This window comes from Mytilus edulis, chromosome 12, assembly GCF_963676685.1.
Source record: "Mytilus edulis chromosome 12, xbMytEdul2.2, whole genome shotgun sequence".
In the NCBI taxonomy this organism is placed as follows: domain Eukaryota; kingdom Metazoa; phylum Mollusca; class Bivalvia; order Mytilida; family Mytilidae; genus Mytilus; species Mytilus edulis.
Window position 1 is genome coordinate 34,268,259 of NC_092355.1, and position 22,093 is coordinate 34,290,351.

Here is a 22,093-nt window from a genome sequence, read left to right on the forward strand (position 1 = left end):
ATTGCTGGTGACTTGACGTCAAGTAGTCTGAAAAAAAATGGGAAAGCACACATTAAAATAAGCATAGCACAAACATGGCAAACCAAGTTATGCATGCAGACATAAGCATTTAAAACTCTTTACAAATGAATTATTTTTGTTCAGAAATCACGATCAATAGATAGTTTTAGAGGACGTTTGGTGAGTGGTGTGCACTTTATTGTTAAGATTACAGGAGATTGCAAAGCTTCATCAATGTTCATTTACTGCAGAACTGCTTTAATGTTCATTTACTGCAGAGCTGCATTAATATTCATTTCCTGCAGAGCTACAATGATGTTCATTTACTGCAGAGCTGCATTAAATTCATTTTGTGCAGAGCTACTTAACTTTTATTTTTATTTACTGCAGAGCTATTTAAATGTTATTTGTAATGGTTAAGTTTTGTATTTAGATCAATTTATTTGCTTTTTCATTAATAAAAGATGATATAGTTGAAATTTAAAAAAAAATGAATTTTTACTTTAATTTTTCTGTGTTGGCTTCTTTAATTTCTTTGTTCAATCATTTTCAGAGATTTTTTTCTTCCACTTTGGGATTTGAAAAAAAAGGAATTAGTGAATGATTTAATAAAATATTTTGTCTGAAATATTTTCATTATAAATTATTACAGCATCTCCTATGATCAGAAACTAAAGGTTTACATTGGATAAAAAAAAAAAAAACGATTGATAAATTTTTGAGTTAAAAAAAAAATGGCAGTTTTATACATTTCATTTGGGCTTTTTTAGTTTATAAAGCCTAAAAAAAAAGTCTTGTTCCAATGTAAACTTTTTGTAACTGTTGTTGTTTGGCAATGGATGGCAGAGATAAAAGAGGTTTACATATTTACTTTTCAGTACACCCATAATGTAAATATATCAATGTTGTCTGTGTGATTTTATTATTTTGTAGTCACCAATTTTATTTATAGATTTTTATACGAAATTGTTTATTGTTTATATATATTTGTGTAAATTTTTTGAAATTTTTCTGTAATGAGTTAATGTAGTTGCTGAGAAGTATAGATTTCTATTTCTTTGTGTAATCAAATTTATCATTGTATATAACATTGACTTCAGGACCTATAACCCTCATCTCTTTTAATTCATATCCATAAATTTGTATTTAGTGAAATTTTTCATTTTATTTGATTTTCTGAACTTTGAATTGTTCATCTTAACAATAAGTTTATCAACAAACATTTCTGATTAAAACATACCTTTTGCCTGCATTTCTGTAGTAAAAACATTTGCATAAAATATATTTTCTTTAAAAAGTAATATTATGATATTTAAAGCATTAGGTAAGACATATTTAGTTAAAACTGTCACATTCTAGAACTTACAAATTTTGTTGTTTTAAGACTATCTTGTCTGGTATTGGAGATGTTTAAAAGAATTCCGCATATTACTATAATGACGCCATTTTTAGGTGGTACCTAACATTACAGGGAGATAACTCTGTAAAATCAGCTAAACATTTTAACCACATTGTGTTGTTACGGGAATATTAAGAATTAGTGTTTGTCAAACTGATATGCAACCAGACAGTGTAATTTTATTGATAAATTGGTTCGTAAATATTTTTTGAAATTTTTAAATTTTTGTCAAAGGGTCAAAACAAAACGAGCCAGATTAGTTTTAGTCATGGTACTGGGTACCACCTTAAATACAAAAACACAGCTGTTACGTAATAGTGGAGAGGGAGTCAAAAAGTAAATGGCCCCCGACATGAAAATTAAAAAAAGAAATATATAAATATAAGTAGAATGGTGTGAGAGACAACTCTTCAACCAAGTTACAATTTGTAAAAGTAAACCTTTATTGGTCAAAGTACGGTCTTCAACACAGAGCATTGGCTTATACCAAACAGCAGCTATAAAGGGCCCCAAAAACATTAAAAACAGGAAAACCAAAGGTCAAATATATATAAAAAAACCAAAAACACTTATGTACCACATCAACAAACGACAACCACTGAACATCAGGTTCCTGAATTAGTACAGGAGCAAACATATGCAGTGGGTTTAAATGTTTTAATTAGATAGATTCCAACCTTCACCCTAACCTGAAACATTAGTGTAACATGTATATTTTATTTTACAGGCCAAAGTAGGTGGTAGCAAATCAGAGAACAATTTTGAAGATGCATTAATTGAAGAAACCAAGGGAGCGAACTCTGAGTCAGCAGAATCCAAGCCTGCAGATGAAAAAATTCCATTGTAATTTATTACCAGTTGTGAAAAATAGTTATGACAAATGTGGATTGAGATATGATCATGTAAAAGTAAAAAAGGGTCAATTAATTATTAGTATATAGTAAATTTTAACTTTTATTAATATAATAATTCTGTATATTTTGCTATATATGTTATGTCCTTCGATATAAGTAATTTGGTAACTATTTTGTAGACTCTCAGTTTATGAAAATTAATTTACAAGCTCTCTCAATGCAAGGTCAAGGATTTACTGTACAGGCAACTTTCAATATCATGCAATTTCCCATACAATTTCCATGTGACATTGCTTATGTTATTACGTAACAGTAAGAACTGATTGTTCAATGAAATCAATTCGTGAATTAAGTCCTTATGGTTTCAACTCTATGCTGTGAATGTATCTCAGCGGAAGAAAAAAGATCAGATAAAAAATCTTGTAAAAATTCTGGTTGGAAATTTGTTATTTTCAAAATAAATATCTCACATTTTATATAACTTATTATTATAACATGTGTCCTAGTCAATATTTTTAAAGTTAATTTTCTAACTGGGATATTAATTTTAGTTTTTTGTTTGGGCATTCACTAATATGAATTTAATCAACCCATATATATGTAAATCATCTAGTTTTGTAGGTAAGTTTATATTTATACTTAAAGTTGAAATGGTAACAGAATTTCATAAATACCTTAACATTCCAGTTTCATCATCTCTAAATATATAGTCCATAACAAGCATTTGACAAGTGGAATTTCTAAAACATAGTTAAATTTGGGTAAGTTTTTGAATGAAAAATAAGGTTTTCAGAATTATTATAACTGAAACTTTATCATGTTTATGTAAAATTAATTTCATGAAGACAAAAAAAAAAGTTGGATTTTTTTTGCTAGAAAGATCAATTTACGTCATTATTCAAAAGATCTCTTGGCCAGGCGCTTAGATTCACTTTCCAGAAAATGATGCATAAAAAAATGCCATGAAAGTAGACTATCTTTTGGTTGCCTAGGTGGGCCCCATTTTTTCAAAATCTGAGATCCACAAATGATTATACTATTGACATAACGAATGCCCAATCTATAACTAGCTTCATAAGTGAAAGCGTTGAAAATGAAAATGAAATATTATCATCAAAAATATTTTAGTATATTTTTTTATACGACCTCGTCGTATATTGCTATCACGTTGGCGTCGGCGTCGTCGTCGTCGTCGTCGTCGTCGTCGTCGTCGTCGTCGTCGTCGTCCTGCGTCCGAATACTTTTAGTTTTCGCACTCTAACTTTAGTAAAAGTGAATGGAAATCTATGAAATTTTAACACAAGGTTTATGACCACAAAAGGAAGATTGGTATTGATTTTGGGAGTTTTGGTCCCAACATTTTAGGAATTAGGGGCCAAAAAGGGCCCAAATAAGCATTTTCTTGGTTTTCCCACTATAACTTTAGTTTAAGTTAATAGAAATCTATGAAATTTTGACACAAGGTTTATGACCACAAAAGAACGGTTGGGATTGATTTTGGGAGTTTTGGTTTCAACAGTTTAGGAATTAGGGGCCAAAAAAGGGCCCAAATTAGCATTATTCTTGGTTTTCGCACAATAACTTTAGTTTAAGTAAATAGAAATCAATGAAATTTAAACACAATGTTAATGACTACAAAAGGAAGGTTGGTATTGATTTTGGGAGTTTAGGTCCCAACAGTTTAGGAATTAGGGGCCAAAAAGGGACCCAAATAAGCATTTTTCTTGGTTTTCGCACCATAACGTTAGTATAAGTAAATAGAAATCTATGAAATTTAAACACAAGGTTTATGACCATAAAAGGAAGGTTGGGTTTGATTTTGGGAGTTTTGGTCCAAACAGTTTAGGAATAAGGGGCCCAAAGGGTCCAAATTGAACTTTGTGTGATTTCATCAAAAATTGAATAATTGGGGTTCTTTGATATGCCGAATCTAACTATGTATGTAGATTCTTAATTTTTGGTCCCGTTTTCAAATTGGTCTACATTAAGGTCCAAAGGGTCCAAAATTAAACTTAGTTTGATTTTAACAAAAATTGAATCCTTGGGGTTCTTTGATATGCTGAATTTAAAAATGTACTTAGATTTTTAATTATTGGCCTAGTTTTCAAGTTGGTCCAAATGGGGGTCCAAAATTAAACTTTGTTTGATTTCATCAAAAATTGAATAAATGGGTTCTTTGATATGCCAAATCTAACTGTGTATGTAGATTCTTAATTTTTGGTCCAGTTTTCAAATTGGTTTACATTAAGGTCCAAAGGGTCCAAAATTAAACTAAGTTTGATTTTAACAAAAATTAAATTCTTGGGCTTATTTGATATGCTTTATCTAAATATGTACTTTGATTTTTGATTATGGGCCCAGTTTTCAAGTTGGTCAAAATCAGGATTCCATATCAAGTATTGTGCAATAGCAAGAAATTTTCAATTGCACAGTATTGCACAATAGCAAGAAATATCTAATTGCACAATATTGTGCAATAGCAATTAATTTTCAATTGGAGTTATCTTTCTTTGTATAGAATAGTAGTTGATGATATATGTTGGAAATTTGCCAGACATGACTATGATGTCATTTTATATTTTCATTTGCCAATAACTTTATGTAAATAACTTCATTGGAAATTTGCCAATATAAAATGTTGCTGATGAAGCTTTTTTTCCTTATCTTATCTAAAATGTTTTTAGATAATGTATGTTGGACATTTGCCAGACATGACTATGATGTCATTTTCTATTTTTATTTGCCAATAACTTTATGTAAATAACTTCATTGGAAATTTGCCAATATAAAATGTTGCTGATGAAGTTTTTTTTATTGTTTTATACAATAAACAATGTATATTCACTTTTACTACCAACCAATCTTTACCATTCAGTGATAACAAGCACTTTATTTTACATTTTAATATTTTATGATGTATTTAAAAGAGTAGTTATTGTTGCAAACTCCATTAGAAATTTGAATTGATATCAGTTTTGGAAAAAGGGAAACGGGGATGTGAAAAAAAGGAGGGGGGGTTTAATTTTTGTCATTTCAGATTTCATAAATAAAAAGAAAATTTCTTCAAACATTTTTTTGAGAGGATTAATATTCAACAGAATAGTGAATTGCTCAAAGGCAAAAAAAAACTTTTAAGTTCATTAAACCACATTCATTCTGTGTCAGAAACCTATGCTGTGTCAACTATTTAATTTTAGATTTAAAAAGTTTGAAGAAGAAATTTTTAATTGATTTGTAAAATCTTGACATTTGTTTTGTGTAAAAAAAACCCATGTAATGTCAAAAATTTGATCACAATCCAAATTCAGAGCTGTATCACGCTTGAATGTTTTGTCCATACTTGCCCTAACTGTTCAGGGTTCGACCTCTGCGGTCGTATAAAGCTGCGCCCTGCGGAGCACCTGGTTGAAAATGCTGTCTTAGAGAATGAGCATATTTTATCCAAACAAAACTGCTTTAAATATTAGATTAATATAAATATGTATGAATTTAATAGTAGCACACTAATAAAATTAGAACATTTATTTGTTAGATTTAATATCATCTTGTGTGATTTTAAGGTCATTTCAGCTTTTTGAAAGTGCTTGCATGACCTTTATACATATACAGATATATCATTTAATTTCCTAATTATAGTGATATTGAAAGCTTAGTCTAAAATGCTTATGACATAATATGAAGTTTATTCTTGGTATATTTGTGGCATGAAAGTAAGTAAAGAAATGGAGAAAATATTACAGTTTAAGCCAAAATCGTAGTGCAATATAATAAAATTAATTGCAAAAGCATTGTCTGTAATATGTTGTTTAGATTTTAATTAGGTCTCAAGTCCTTGTTTTGGGTATATATAATTTTTACTGTAAAATTTAAAGATAAGATAACATATTTTTTTTATTTGACATATATATTCAATATTTTATTTAAGTAAGTGTTTTTCATATTAAGTTAGCAGTTCTTTACCTTATTTCAGAAGTCAACTCTAAAATAAGTTCAGTTGACCTTTATTTTTAAGGTTTGACTATTATGAATTTGGTTGAATTTAATCTTATTCCAAAATGATTTCAATCTTAAATTTATTGATTACATGTAACAATAATTCCTTTCCAAAATCTGAAACTAAACATTGGCCTGATAGTTAATAACATTTCATATTTATTTGTATATTTTGGTTGTGTATTTATATATTTTGATGAAAGAGGGTGGATTTGTTTGTTTCATAGTGCTGTATATAAGTATATCCCTTGCAATAGATGCATGCTGTCTTGTACTGGGTATCATATGCTCCCTGGTTTTAAATTGCTTCGAATATTCATATTGTTAGGAATTTGGAAAACATCAATGTTCTATATTTAATATTATTCCCAAATTTCTTTCATTTAAACCATAATAGATTTAAAAAACGCAATTGTCTTAGATATCTGTAAAAACTTTTCTCGTAGCTTTAATGAATTGCCATTTTTGCTTCAATTTTATCCTTTCTTCAGAGCCAGACTTTGAAAAAGAAAATCTTTACAATTTGTAAATTTCTTAGAAGGAGCACACACTTCTTTTACATACTTGAGGGTTCAGAGTAAATATAATAAAAAGAAACCAATTATATTTTCAATGTTTAATGATAAAATTTCCCCAGAAAAATATTGCTCTTCATAGGCTTTAATTTAAAATAGAAGAAAAGTATTAAAAAAAATGTTTTTGTTCCAATTGGATTGCTCACAAAACAAAAACTGTATAGGTATAAGCCCATCTTTTTAACAAAAAGTTATCGTATATTATACTTGAATGATCATGAGTTACGGGTATTTTAACTCAGAAGATTGTTCAATATTTTTGGAGGTGCAGTGGATTATTTTAAAGATTTGTGTGATCCTTCTTATAAATAACAATTTTCTGTTATGTATTTATCTTGTTATTGTTATTAATTGTATTATGTTATAAACATTTTATTTGTGAACAAGATAATAAAATGCAATACACATAAATTGAACAAAAAAAATCTTTATTATTTTTTTTTACCATTGTTGGTATAATATATATCCCCTAGCTTCTCAATATATATAGTCAACTCTTAGTACTATGTTTTTTTATGATTATTTTGCTGAAAGGAAATCTTAATTTTTTTGTGGGAATTAACTTTAACAATTGTCTGTCTGTACTGTACGTCCATCGGTACATCCATCCCAAAATTGGATTTATTCTCTAACTTAAGTTTGGCTTCAGCAAATGTTATGAAACTTGTACACAAAGATTATTACCACAAAACACAGATCAAGTTTGAATTTTGGGGACATTATTTTTACCGTTTTAGAGTTCTGGCCCTTTTCAAATGGAAAAATTGCAAAATTTTGTTTCCAATCTTAATTTTAGTTTGCCTGAACCAAATGTTATGAAACTTATACACAATGCTTACCCCAAAACTTGGATCTAGATTTGTCGAGCCTGCAACTTTGGTTACAGAAAGCTTGACATAGGGAAAGTGATCCGGCGGCGGCAGTGTTAGCTAACTTCTTGAAAGCTTTATACTTTAGAAGGTGGAAGTACTGGATGCTTCATACCTTGTATATAGATGCCTCATGTTACAAAGTTTTCGTCAGTTACATGTCCAATGTCCTTGACCCCTTTTTTAGCTCACTTGGCGTCTGTTGTTCATTTCGTCGTCCATCGTTGTAAACTTTTACAAAAATCTTCTCCTCTGAAACTACTGGGCCAAATTTAAACACACTTGGCCACAATCATCATTGGGGTATCTACTTTAAACTAGAGGCTCTTAAGAGCCTGTGTCGCTCACCTTGGTCTTTGTGCATATTAAACAAAGGACACATTTTGGTAATGGTGATGTGTTTGAAGTTCTTATTTTACTGAACGTTCTAGCTACTTACAATTACAAATGTATCTCTATCTATGATGAACTTTGCCCATTAGTAACAGAGGAAATTATTTTGTGAAAATTAACAAAAATTTACCAAATTAATGAAATTTGTTGAGAATTGACTATAAAGGGCAATAACTCCTTAAGGGGTCAACTGACCATTTTGGTCATGTTGACCTATTTGTAGATCTTACTTTGCTGAACATTATTGCTGTTTACAGTTTATCTCTATCTATAATAGTATTCAAGATAACCAAAATTTTTTAAATTGCAAATTGGGGGCAGCAACCCAACAACCCATTGTCGAATTCATCTGACAATTTCAGGGCATTTAGATATAGATATTGACTTGATAAACAATTTAATCACTTGTCAGATTTGCTCTAAATGCTGTGGTTTCAGAGTTATAAGCCAAAATCTACATTTTACCCCTATATTCTATTTTTAGCCATGGCAGCCATCTTGGTAGGTTGGCTGGGTCACCGCACACATTTTAAAAACTAAATACCCCAATGATGATTGTGGCCAAGTTTGGTTATATTAGGCCTCTAGTCATGGTTCAGTGACCACTTGAAAAAAAAGTTCAGATTTTTTGTAATGTTAAATTCTCTCTTATTATCAGTAATAGGATAACTATATTTGGTATGTGCGTATACCTTGCAAGGTCCTCATGCCTATCAGACAGTTTTCACTTGACCTCGACCTCATTTTATGGATCAGTGAACAAGGTTAAGTTTTGGTGGTCAAGTCCTTATCTCAGATACTATAAGCAATAGGTCTAATATATTTGGTGTATGGAAGGACTGTAAGGTGTACATGTCCAACTGGCAGGTGTTATCTGACCATGACCTCATTTTCATGGTTCAGTGGTTATAGTTAAGTTTTTGTGTTTTGGTCTATTTTTCTCATACTTTATGCAATAGGCCTACTATATTTATTGTATGGAATGATTTTAAGGAGTACATGTCTTGTGGGCAGATGTCATCTGACCTTGACCTCATTTTCATGGTTCAGTGGTCAAAGTTAAGTTTTTGAGTTTTGGATCTTTTTATCTCATACTATATGCCATGTGTCAACTATATTTGGTGTATGGAAATATTTTATGATCTATATGTCAGCTGCGCAGGTTTTATTTGACCTTGACCTCGTTTTCATGGTTCATTGCTCAGTGTTAAGTTTTGGTCTGTTTTTCTTAAACTATAAGCAATAGGTCAACTATATTTGTTGTATGGAAGTATTGTTAGCTGTACATGTCTGCCTGGCATGGTTCTTCTGACCTTGACCTCATTTTCATGGTTCATTAGTCAATGTTAATTTTTCTCGGTTAATGTTAAGTTTATGTGACAGTTGTAATAAAGCTTTATATTTAGGACTATCAACATAATATAAATGATTAGTAAAGAAGATGAGACATTTCAGCGTGTGCACTCTCGTGGATTTTGGTGTCACTAATATTGTTCTAGAGTTGTACCACTTTACAAATGGAAAAATTTCTGAATTTTTGGTTTCTGTTCTCTAACTTAAGTCTGGCTCAACTAAATGTTATGAAACATATACACAATGCTTCTACCACAAAAATCAGAGCAGGTACATATTTGAGTAGCATCACTTTTACAGTTTCTGAGTTATGTTCCTTTACAACTTGGTTTGTTGAAAATCAATCCTCTAAATGTTACCAAATATCAAAGTGCTTTTAAGCACTGAATGGTAAAGATTGCTTCAATTTATCAGAGGGAATAAAAAATTTAATATTGCAATTTATAAAGCATTGGTTGTAGTTGACTTAACAGCCTGGACAAAGGAAGATAACTCCAATCAATTTTTGAAGATGACTTTAATAATAACAACATTAATATTTTAAGAACAGATATTAGATTCCTGCACCTTGCAAAAGTTGTGTAATTTACTTGACAAGTGTAACAACATTTTGTGCCTTGAATATAAACTCATCATAGATACCAGGACTAAATTTAGTTTATACAGCAGACACGCGTTTCGTCTACAAAAGACTCATCAGTGACGCTCAAATCCAAAAAAGTTAAAAAGGCCAAATAAAGTACGAAGTTGAAGAGCATTGAGGACCAAAATTCCTAAAAGTTTTGCCAAATACAGCTAAGGTAATCTATGCCTGAGGTAGAAAAGCCTTAGTATTTCAACAAATTCAAAAATTTGTAAACAGTAAAATTTATAAATATAACCATTTGAGCATGTACAAAAAAAATGTATTACATCCATAAATTTCTGGCAATGTTCATGGACAGGATGTATAGAATGTTAAGATCAATGCACTATATTTTGTGCATCAAAAAGGTAGTGAGCAGCCTTGGAAGATTTAGATATCTAGTCAGTCCCATAAGGTTTTGATTGCATTTCATGCAATCTTTACATAAAAAACAAGAGGCTCTCCTAACACATTGAAGATTTCCTCATGCTAAACACAGACAGATCAATAGAAAGTGTCCAACTTTATTTTATGAAAAAATTACCCAAGTTATATAAAAATGAAGAGGAAAATTATGAATTATAGATAAAACACTGGTTCAAACTAAATGTTTTCTGAAATTGACATACCCATGTTTAAAGTTAGTATTATACAAAAAAATGAGCCATTAAATTAGGTCAATATCAGGTGAACCCTGTTTGTACACCTTGCATGGAACGTCATCATTGTCATCAATTCACAAGTCATCGTCACAGAATTATACGACTTTTCAAACTTTCTTTTTTTTTTCTTCTCTTTGTTCACCTATGAAAGCTAGTATTATATTGTATAAATTGTTTGTTTTATATGCATGTCCATTATATTATACTATTACTGTAACTTTATATTGTATTATGGAGAAGACTTCATAAGTATGATTTACTTGTGTCTAATCCATTTTGCTTTAATTCAGCAAATAAAATGTTTAAACTAAAACACCTTGCAATCATATTATACACCAAATATAAAATTGAGAATGGATATATAGTTTGCATATAGCTTATAGTATTTTATATAATTAAGACATAACCATTAAAACTAACCAATGAACCATGAAAATAATGTGAAGATCAGATGGATAGACAAGTACACCTTACAATCCTTCCAAATCCCAAATATTGTTGATGTTTTACTTATAAAATCTGATAAAAAACCAAAATCGCTATAATGTAGTATTAAATAATGAAAATTAGATCAAGGCTAGATGAAACCTGGCAGACGGACATGTACACCTTACAATTCATTCATACACCAAATGTAGTGACCTTATTAGTCCCCTACTTAGTTTAAACATATTTATTTATAGTGGATTGGGAAACAAGTTTTGCAACTTATATTAATCCCTTTCCACTTTGCGGGTGCGAGTGCTGCCTTGTAGCGGCATTAGCCTGCTCTTTTTTGAAATCTACAAGGGTGTCTTTAACATGCAAGAGATATGGCTCTCTCTTAACATGGGTCAGCCATTTATCGTCCCCTTCCGACGGACTATTCCTCGAGACCATACTCGCAAATGGTGTCAAGGGAGAGCCGAAAATTCAGTTCCTAAAATTTTCATCCCAGACGGGAAGGGGACTTTAAGTTTGAATCTGTCTGTACAGCAAATCAGTTTTTCATACTTTTGTTCTTTGTGCTTGAATATATTGATTTGATATTTGGTGTATTGTTTTATCATAAGTTATAGATCAAGTTTGTATTTTGTTTCAGTCTGATGATTTTGAACAGAGTTATGGTCCTTGGACTTAAAATTCCCTAAAATACTCTACACACTATTTTTTGTATTGCTTGAAGATATAGATTTCATAATTGGCATATAGTTTCATAATGACAAGTTATAAATCAAGATCAAATTGTGTTCAGGTCTGATGATTTTGCTATTGTCCTAGGATTTAGAAAATGCATGCAAATATTAAGTTATTTCATTTTTTTTCATGATTCTTGAAGCTAAGGATTTGATAATTGACATATAGGGTTATTATGACAAATTTCAGATCCATATGTTTCTGGTCTGATGATTTTGTGCAGAGTTGCGGTCCTTGGACTTATAAATTTACTTGTCAAAATAATCAGTTTTCCATACTTTTTTTCTACGTGCTTGAAGTTATTTACTTGCTATTTGTTATATAGTTTACACCATGACAAGTTATATATCTAAGTTAGCATTTTGTTTGAGTACAATAAAAATAAAATAATCAAGTGACCCAATTTTTATTACCATTTCACTTTCAGATGAAAGGGAGACAAACACAACACATATATAACACTCATTCTTTTCCTGAAAATTGTTCAACAGAAGTACACTAAAGGCAATAAATATATTTGTTCTATGGAATATGGATCTATTGAATTTCTATTCTTATGAAAATTTTTATAACCTTTTATTTTCTGTTCAACATACCAATTGAATTTTGATGGACTACAAATCTATAACATCTTTTCAATGATTAAAAACAAAATGTCAGCCATGTAGTTGAGAGGAAAAATAAAGAACTGAAGAAGGCCAATGGCCGAAACGTCTTGAAAAATTGGTTTATTTATACAATTATAAAAAGTATGTTCCCTATTGAAATTTTGAAAACAAGGATTACAAAAGTTCAATAATCACAGATTTCCAGTTCAACTATTCACAAAGTAACATAAGAACCACTAAGCATGCTAAAATTTCATCAATAGATTAAATACGAATTGATGTCTATTAATTGATTTTTTTGCAAAATCATCATATTTTGTACAATTATCTAATTATTCATATAAATAATTGTAACATGAGATTTTTAATGTTATATTAAGATATGGTAATTTTTATAAATAATGTCTTTAATTTGAATCTTTATTAGACAAGACATTTGATTGGAGAACACTATCTCCATCTTGTCCAATCATATCTGTTCTATCACCTGTAGCAATTAAACTAGCAGTTTGCAGATCAACAACAAAAGCACTTATGGTAAGTTATGAATGGTATATAATGTATAGACGTATTTACACTTGTATGCAAATTTGTCCGCCATTACGTAAAATCACACAGGTTCCCGTAAACTTTGACATCATAATTTAAAATATTTGACGTCACAATTTAAAAGTGATTGTTGCTTGACTTCAAAAGGTGATTCGGAGTAGATCTAAGGTCATTCAGGGGCAGGGGTTAAAAAATCCACTAGCCCGACGCCCGGGACTAGAGCATTTACGTCTCGGGCAATCTAAACTTTTAACCCAATATGCCCGACGGACTAGTAACAAAAAATTCTTCGCGTTTCCAAAATAGATAGTGGAAAATCCCTTCATCCCTATTCTATCTTAGCAAATCAGATTCAATTACGTCATCCCGGATTTGGTTTTGTACAGGTCTAGGGTTGTGTTCAATATCGTAGTGGCTACTTAGGGATACACAGATTTATGACTATTGAACGTGAAGCTAGCCTAGCTGCAACATATATATTGATAGCAGCTAGGCTAGCTACTCGTTCAGTAGACAAAAATCTATGTAGCACTACGTAGCCGCTACGATATTGAATGCAACTCTGTTGTACAGTTACATGTTTTAAAAATAGAACAAATAACTCAGGGTGACCAGGTATCATCTATTGATCGCAATATCTCATACTTCCAATATCGTTTTCTCAGTACAGGGGGTATTGTACATTGCTTCTGTCGAGATTTCAATTAAAGGTACTGGTTATTATGTATTGGTCTTGTCGGACAACTGTTGAACACGAAACAATACAACAAAATATATATTTCAAAACATTTTAGAACGGGCACCTGATTTACTTCGTCAGTTTCAAAGCAAAAATCGGTAGATGAAGGGGATACAAATGAGGCTGAAAATTCATCCAAAAAAAATGTAAAAACGATCGGGAAAAGTGGAAAAGAACATATCTAGTGACATGGACAGAAAGATTCCTCTAGGCAAGGTCGGCTGTGGCGCTGGGATGAAAATCCGAGACCATGTTCTGCGAATATTGCCAGTGTTTCCCTGACCGGCACGTCAATAAAAGGTCTCCCTTGTATGTGTGGACAACAAATATAATAATTAAACCACTTGTTTCACACGATAAAACCAATGAACATGTTTTCTCTGCCAGAAAATATTTAATGACCCATAGTACTACAACGGATAAAAATGACCTAGTTTAATACAGTGTATAATGTCCCCTTCAAAACATGACACCCACCCTGTATTATGCAGCAAACTCTGATTTGTAAGGCACACATGGGCTAGCAGGTTGGTTTTGATGGGCTAGCAGTTCTTCAAACAGGGCTAGTAAAATCCTGCTGCCAATAAGTCCTGGGCTAGTTAGCTGTAACAACATTTTTTAACCCCTGAGGGGCAAGATTCAGCTAAATACCAAAAGTGTAAATACGTTTATTGAATCTGAGTCTTTACCAGTCAAGCTATCTGACTGGAGGACACTATCTCCAAATAAACAATCAGATCTGTTCTACCATCCTTAGCACTAAACTAGAAGGTTGCATATCATTGAGATTTTTTAGTGTTATGTTATGTTAAGTTATAAATGGTATATAATGTCTTGAATCTGAGTCTTTATCAGACAAGATATCTGATTGGAGGACACTATCTCCATATTGACCAATCAGATCTGTTCTATCACCATTAACACTTAGACTAGATGTCTGCAGATCCTCATCAAAAGCACTTTTATCATTAAAGCTATACATATTATCTTCCGAACAGCTATCATCCAGTTTACAACTAATTGTTAATTGACATTTCTCATCGATATCGTTCATGTATCTAACTAAAGAATCACATTGAAGATCATCGTCTTTATTTTTAATCTTTATATCATCGATTTTTTGTCTTCTTTTATATTCTCTGTCCCTTAATCTTTCTTTTTCCCGTAAAGAGGCATTTGTTAGTCTCGACAAGCGTCTTCTTTCTCTGTCCTTTTTTCTTTCTAATTCTCTGTAAGCTGGATCCTTCCTTTTATCTTGCATACTTTTCCTTACTTTCCCTCTTTCTTTCTCCCTGTAAAATGTAAAATACAAATTGTTTGTAAAATTGCAAAAAGGCATTAAGATAAGCAGCATATTTATTTCAGTATTTGAACTCACAATTTATATTTTTATTGCACTTCAGTGCTCCCTCATTAATAACGGTCACCTCAATTCATGAATAAATTAAACACACAATAAGAAAAATGATGAATGCCTCAATCATGTCAATTGTTGAATAAATTAAACAAAACACTACAAAACTGAAACTTAGTCTCATTGGCAATAATACAACATCTCCTCATCATTATAATGTGTACAGAGTTTCAAGGTGAGGTGATCGAAAAGTTGAAACTATGTAAAACTACAGGTATGTGAAACCAAATTTTTAACCTAATGAGGGGGGTCTCATTGGGGGGTTCCAATCCCGGATCCCACTTACTGTTTTGTCAGATTCCTGTATCCTGCTTACACTATGTACGTAACCAATTCTCATTTTTTTGTCATTTCCCAGGTCCCGCTAGACCTCATTTCTCGTTTTCACGACACAATAATTCAAGTGTCACTCTTACAAAAAAATGGCAATCCCGTGTCACGCTTAGACCCCAATGAGACCCACAATGAGGAACAAAAGAACAGATGGGAGAATAGATGCATTGGCTGAAAAACACTTATATCCACTTACAATTGTAGACAGGGCATACAAATCTCTTTTAACAGTGTTGCATTAAAATCAATATTGAAACAAAATTAAAGGACTTTGTGCCTGGTACCTGAAAACAGTATTCTGTCTCTGTGCCCTTTTTATTAATCTGCTCCTTTCTCGCGCTGAGATCTCTTTCAAGGATAAAGTACAATCTTCCTCTTGAAAGGAAATGGCTATGTCATTCTGGGTAGAGTCTGGTGTCAAGGCAACATATGTTAAACTTTCATCTTCAATTTGATTGGCTGCCATGGTTACAGCATCTTCTGTTGACTCTGGCACAATAGCAACGAAGGATGTGTCGTTACTGGCTCCATCACTGAAATTAAATTGTAAAAATAGTCAAGCAAAAAAATCTACATCCTATAAAATTATAAACACATACAAAACATACAATACAATATTTTGTGTCTGTCCCTAGTCAGGAGCATCTGGTATTTTGTCTTTTAGTCTTGTATGTTTTTTAAATTTTGTTTCAGAGTTTAATGCAATGTATATTATCCCTGAACTACATGTTACCTTTCTGTAGTATACATTTTTGTTTAGGGTCTAGCTGAAGTCCCCTTCCCGTGCAGGATTTTCTTAAGGTATTGAAGACCCTGTTTCCATTCTCAATATTATGTGCAAAGTTTTAGTCAAAACAAAAATATTGCTATTTTTAGCATGAATACAGATTTTAGACAGGCTCTTTGAAATTCCTTCACATAATTTAGTTCTTGTAATATAAGTATTATCTAACATCTACATGTAGAGTTTTTGGGGTTCAACGACTTACAGAAAAGAGCGACGATTTACAGAAAAGTACCAAAAAGAACCGAAAAGGACCAAAAAGAACCGAAAAGGAAATCATTTTTTTTTGTAATCGAAGGAAATTAGAAAGTTGCAAATCTTTGAAAACATTATACTGTGACAGGACTAGTTTTAACTTACATGTGAAAAAAAATATTCACTAAATAAGGGCCCCTAGTTATTTTTTGGGGGCCCCTTTATAGCTTGTTGTTTGGTGTGAGCCAAGACTTCCTGTTGAAGACCGTACTTTGACCTATAATATTTAACTTGTTCAAAATATGACTTGGATAGAGGGTTGTCACACCTTCTTATATTTACGTAAACAAATATTTAATTGATAAGATTAAAATCCTTGATGAAAAATAAATAATAATTAAGCATACATATATCATGTATATATATATATTAAAAAAATATTACTAAAAAAACAAGTTATATTGTTTCTCTTTTGTAAGTTCACATATCCCAATAAATGCACAATCTAAATTTGAATTATAATTATGAAAAATTGTAAGAATATAAAAAAATCTGTGTATATATCCATTGTTTTAACTTTATATAATAAATATATATGTATCCTCTTTTTCGGTTCTTTTCAGCATGTTCAGTCCTTTTCGGTTCTTTTTGGTCCTTTTCTGTCCTTTTCGGTTCTTTTCTGTAAATCGTCGCTCTTTTCTGTAAATTGTTGGACCAGAGTTTTTGTCATCAGTTATACATATATATTATGTATATATATATATATATATGTATAACTGATGACAAAAACTCTGGTCCAACAATTATGTATAACTGATGACAAAAACTCCGGTCCAACAATTTACAGAAAAGAGCGACGATTTACATGCACATGATGCATATATATATATATATTTAATATATATATATATATATAAAAAATATATATATGCATCATGTGTATGTTATATTGATACTATTTAATAAAGTTGTTTTCTTCTGAAATGATTTTTTTTCTGTACCATTTTTCCCCACATTGTTCAACTAATCATGCTAATGGAAACAATGAACATGATAAACTGTCCATTTGTAAAAGAACTCAAGACTTGGGTGAGTAAATTATCAAAAAGCTCAACAATAAACTGTAAATACTAAATTATAAGTGGCAAAAGTGACTTTAAGCTTCTAAATATATATTGCAAAAGACTTACACTTCTGATTCATTTTTTGACAAAACATATATGATATGAGGCTGAGATTCCATTTCTGATCCTTCACCTTGCATGGATATGAGTTTTTCAAGGTCAACCTCAGTAACAGAATCTGTTGGTATGGTGATGACCTGTCCAAGGTCATCTTCATTTTTAACTGCATATTCAAAATGTCCAGAGCCATTCGTAGTTGCATATTCTGTTGGCATGGTGATGACCTGTTGATGTTCACTTTCAGTTAAAGAGGTATATTCTGTTGGTATGGTGATGACATGCCCTTCATTCCCATCCATATATTGCAACATATCCATAGGAATTGTTATGACTTGTGTACCAATGTCATCAATGTCTGCAGGCAAAATAACCTTATGTTTAAGGTCATTGTCTGTTATTGCCATGGCAACAGTATTTTCATTGCCATCAATTGTGTTTTCTGTTGGCAAAGCGATCACATGTTCTTTAATATCTCCATCTGTTGTTGCTATGACAACAGCATCTTCAGGAATAGAATTAACATCTACATCAGACATAATGGAAATGTTTGACTGTTCACAAGACTTTACAGGTAAAATATTATGCTGTGTTTCTCCAGAAATTAAATAAGTTACATGTGTTTCCCGACCTATTCCTACAAAAAAAGACAGTCATCAGTTTTGTTCAAATTGATTATCATTATTAACTCGTCCTAGATACCAAGATTGAAATTTTTCACGCCAGAAGCATGTTCATCTCAGCAATGCTCTAAAAAAAGAAATTTAAAAATGCAGATATTTAGTAACAAGTTATAAAAGCATTGAAAGCCCAAATTTATTTATTGTCAAGATAAACTGTGTAAGTTAGTCATTATATTCAGCTGCTCTATGTCAATGATGGCTGCATTTTTGAACGAGAAAATCTAACAGGGACATGGGAGAGGGAGTGAATTATTTGAGTTATTGTAAACATGGTAAGAGTTAAAATTTCAAAAGATTTCAATTTTATGAATGTATAAACGTTTACAAAATTATGTTGTCATTGTTTATCATCTGTCTCTCAGTGTGTATAGCAAGAAAATATATGCAAATTAAGGTGGTACCTAACACTACAGGGAGATAACTCTATAAAGTCAGCTTAACGTTTTAATTACGTTGTGTTGTAAAGGGAATATTAAGCTTCTCAATGATCAAAATTGGTGTATGTCAAACTGCTATATAACCAGTGTAATTTTTCTGACAAAACGGTTGGTTCAAAATCTTTGAAATTTTTATATTTTTGTTAAAGGGTCAAAGTAAATACATTTGTACTTTGACAAAATTTTATGAAAATTAAACATGTCAAATCAATTTTAGTGAAAGTGTTGGGTACCACCTTAAGAAAAAGGAATGTGTTTGAGGACTCGTCCTACTAACACAATAAAAAGTAACCATGGTAACTATCTTTACCAGAATGGAGATTTTCTGTTGTGGAATTACTATCGTCACCATTAATACTGTTCATAATATTTGAGCTGTCCATAGTGAAATTAACTATTAAATGATTCTCATTTCCATCCATTCTAAAAAATAAATTAGAAACATTATACAATCATGACAATAGCTACAAAAATAAGGATAGAAATATGGCGTTATGTCATAAATTTGCTTCATTAGAGTGCAATTTGTGATTTAAAAGTTATCAGTAATGTCTAGATGTCCAATACATGTAATATTTAAACAAATTAATTGATTGTGCCACAAAACTTTCCAAGTCAGAAGCCTGTTATTCAGTGGTTGTTGTTTGTTACCATACATGTTTATCATATATATATTTATTTTTGTTTGAAGTTTTTTTGGTTTTGTACGTAAATCAGGCTTTTGTTGTTTTTCTCATTTCAATTGTTTTCCGTTTTGTTATGTCATGTATGTGAAATTTAAAAAAAAAGATGTGATATATTGCCAATGAGACAACTCTACGCAAGAGACCAGATGACACAGAAATTAACAACTACATGTATAGGTCACCTTTTGAAACCTGCAAATTAGTATGGGTTTGACTTATCATTAATGACTATATATTCACTGACCTACAGTACATGTACATGTGTACCTTATATCTACTCATTTGTTTTCTGGTCATGCTGCCAGGTGGATAGAGGTCTCATTGGCAATCATACGAGGATTCATACATCTCCTTAGTCTATGTTTTGAAAACTTTCAGGTTTAAATTTCAAAATACTGTAATGTCGATGTTGATTGTCTTTGTTTATTCAACATGTTTTAAAAACAAGCTTGGACGCTTAAGACATAGTAGGAAGGTGTCACAGCAAGAAAGACAAACAGCTGAAGGACGCTTCCGGGTGCGGGAATTTCTCGCTGCATTGAAGACCTGTTGGTGACTTTCTGCTGTTGTCTGTTCTATGGTCGGGTTGTTGTCTCTTTGACACATTCCCCTTTTCCATTCTGAATTTATTTGAAGGCGTCATAGCAAGGTGGGTTGTAATAAAGGAACCTTGATGAAGAAGGGTACCTTTGCAATTCATGAAAAATATCGGTAAAAAATCTTACCAAAGGATGTTAACCATGTCAACGGTAATATTTAGTGCATTTTGCTAAAATATACATTTTCTACTTGACATGCTTGATAACAAAAATCAACTGATTTTGACAAATCACAATCAAATAATTATTTGAGACCTCTGACCTGGGATCAGTATATCTAAGGGAAATGATTCTGATCATGCATAAAGGCTTTTCAGTATAAAATTAATAAAGTACCGAGCTACATGAAACTTTACTAGATTAATAGATTTTTGAAGCATCACACTGCAAAAGCATTGAGATTGCTCAATAAATTATCCATATTAAAACAAACTCAACAAATATAAATTTTATTCTAATCATTCTAATGTAGGTATATTTTGTCATACATGTATAAAATTACCAATATACATGTGATTTCTTTGATGTAAAGTGCCATCAGCGCCATTTTATTATTACCCTTTTTGCATTTTGTACTCTTCTGTGATGAAATTAATGTGAATTATGACAATTTTGATGTGACAGAATGCAATTTAGGTGCACTGGCATTTAATGAAATCAGTAGTAATTAGTCAATGCGAGAACATATTTTACAGATGTCGGTTTCTGTATGGTGTTATTGATTAACTATGACTTGTTAATGAAATCGGCTAATATTAGGTAACTACATGTAGTGTCAAGTCTCTTCAATATACAATGTATATGTTCCTGCTCCGACAAATAGCGATATAATGGATATTTTGATATATCACTTTATTTATTTTTTTACCAATTTGACACTAGCGTAAGATGAGAATGACTGTTTAACTCTGACATCAATAAAATTGAGAATGGAAATGGGGAATGTGTCAAAGAGACAACAACCCGACCAAATAAAAAACAACAGCAGAGGGTCACCAACAGGTCTTCAATGTAGTGAGAAATTCCGGCACCCGGAGGCGTCCTTCAGCTGGCCCCTAAACAAATATATACTAGTCCAGTGATAATGAACGCCATACTAATTTCCAAATTGTACACAAGATTGTACACAAATTGTACACATTTCAAGAATGTATCACAGCAAAAAATTAAATTGGCCTTTTTTATTTTAGTTAAATTTCGGGGTACTTGGGTAAGGTTGTTTTATACCTACAGGAACCGTAGCTCTCATGTCCTTATATTTTTTTTTCTCTATTTGTGGACTATCCGCAAAATAAAAAAAGATATATAGAAAGGACCATAAAACTATTAAAAGATACGGTTCCGCAGCTAGATGGTTTTACTGACACATTTAGGTTTTAAGGTATGAAGGTTTAAAAATCGCTTTATGTACAAATAAGTTTTAGGACTGTTGCTGGTGTTTTGTAGTGGTAAGTATATTTAGAGTCATTGTCATATTGATTAGATAAAGGGGTACATGATCTCAGGTGCTCCGGAAGGGTAGGAAAATCGTGCTCCTAATTTGGCACACGTACGACTGATCTATCTGGGTAAAACATTTCAAGAAAATTCATTTCCTGAAAACAACTTTGGTGGGAATAAATGTTTTTTTTTAGTCATTGTGAATGTGAGCAAAATGCATATATGGCCATACTTTGTATCAGAGAAAAAATAAACAGAGAAAATTGTCACCGGAAGTACTGTCAAAATAGTAAACCCCGGACACGTTACGGAAAATGGCTGTCTCACGAGAGGAGGCGAGACTTTGAGTTTGATCCTGATATTTTGCAGAAATGAAACGTAGCTGACGACAATTCTTAATATGTTCCATGTATGTCAGTTGATAAAGTAATGATGACTCACTTAGTTGAGTTTTGAACTTGTAGAATAATCAGATAAAACCCCTGTTCGTCTGACAAAATCAGACATATCAAATGAGACATTTGTCAAATTTTATAGGTGGAAATC

General features: G+C 31.5%; 3 protein-coding genes across 11 annotated transcripts in view; 2 read left to right on the top strand and 1 right to left on the bottom strand.

The window, feature by feature from the left end:
• Window positions 1–7,246, top strand: part of LOC139498352 (tumor protein D54-like) — a 38,680-nt gene extending 31,434 nt beyond the window's left edge. For all 4 annotated transcript variants that reach the window (XM_071286739.1, XM_071286740.1, XM_071286738.1 and 1 more), the window contains 2 exons: window positions 2,127–3,392; window positions 5,655–7,246. In XM_071286739.1, coding sequence (XP_071142840.1) covers window positions 2,127–2,246 — 120 coding nt within the window. In that variant the 3' untranslated portion in view covers window positions 2,247–3,392; window positions 5,655–7,246. The remainder of the gene's footprint in view (window positions 1–2,126; window positions 3,393–5,654) is intronic.
• A 5,043-nt stretch (window positions 7,247–12,289) lies between these two features.
• LOC139498351 (uncharacterized) lies at window positions 12,290–21,901 on the bottom strand. Its single transcript, XM_071286736.1, has 5 exons — window positions 21,780–21,901; window positions 19,133–19,245; window positions 17,712–18,339; window positions 15,827–16,075; window positions 12,290–15,087 (listed from the first exon to the last, which is right to left on the bottom strand). The coding sequence occupies exons 2-5, from the start codon at window positions 19,242–19,244 to the stop codon at window positions 14,604–14,606; spliced, it is 1,473 nt and encodes a 490-aa protein (XP_071142837.1). The 5' UTR covers window position 19,245; window positions 21,780–21,901; the 3' UTR covers window positions 12,290–14,603.
• LOC139498343 (trafficking protein particle complex subunit 9-like) overlaps window positions 21,839–22,093 on the top strand; it is a 302,312-nt gene continuing 302,057 nt past the window's right edge. For 3 of the 6 annotated variants that reach the window (XR_011657898.1, XR_011657900.1, XM_071286721.1), the window contains exon 1: window positions 21,839–21,956. The gene's annotated coding sequence lies outside the window, so the exon portion shown is untranslated. Of the gene's footprint in view, window positions 21,974–22,093 lie in introns of all 6 variants that reach the window. The other 3 variants (XR_011657897.1, XR_011657899.1, XM_071286720.1) reach the window with 2 other exon arrangements.

Bases quoted from the DNA above. Each gene is read 5' to 3' on its own strand.
- LOC139498351 (XM_071286736.1), bottom strand. From the start codon at position 19,244: ATGGATGGAAATGAGAATCATTTAATAGTTAATTTCACTATGGACAGC. The intron at 16,076-17,711 runs GTAAGTCTTTTG...ATTTAATTTCAG, and splicing joins TCAAAAAATGAATCAGAAGT to TGATGGAGCCAGTAACGACA. The intron at 15,088-15,826 runs GTACCAGGCACA...TACATTTTACAG, and splicing joins AGACAGAATACTGTTTTCAG to GGAGAAAGAAAGAGGGAAAG.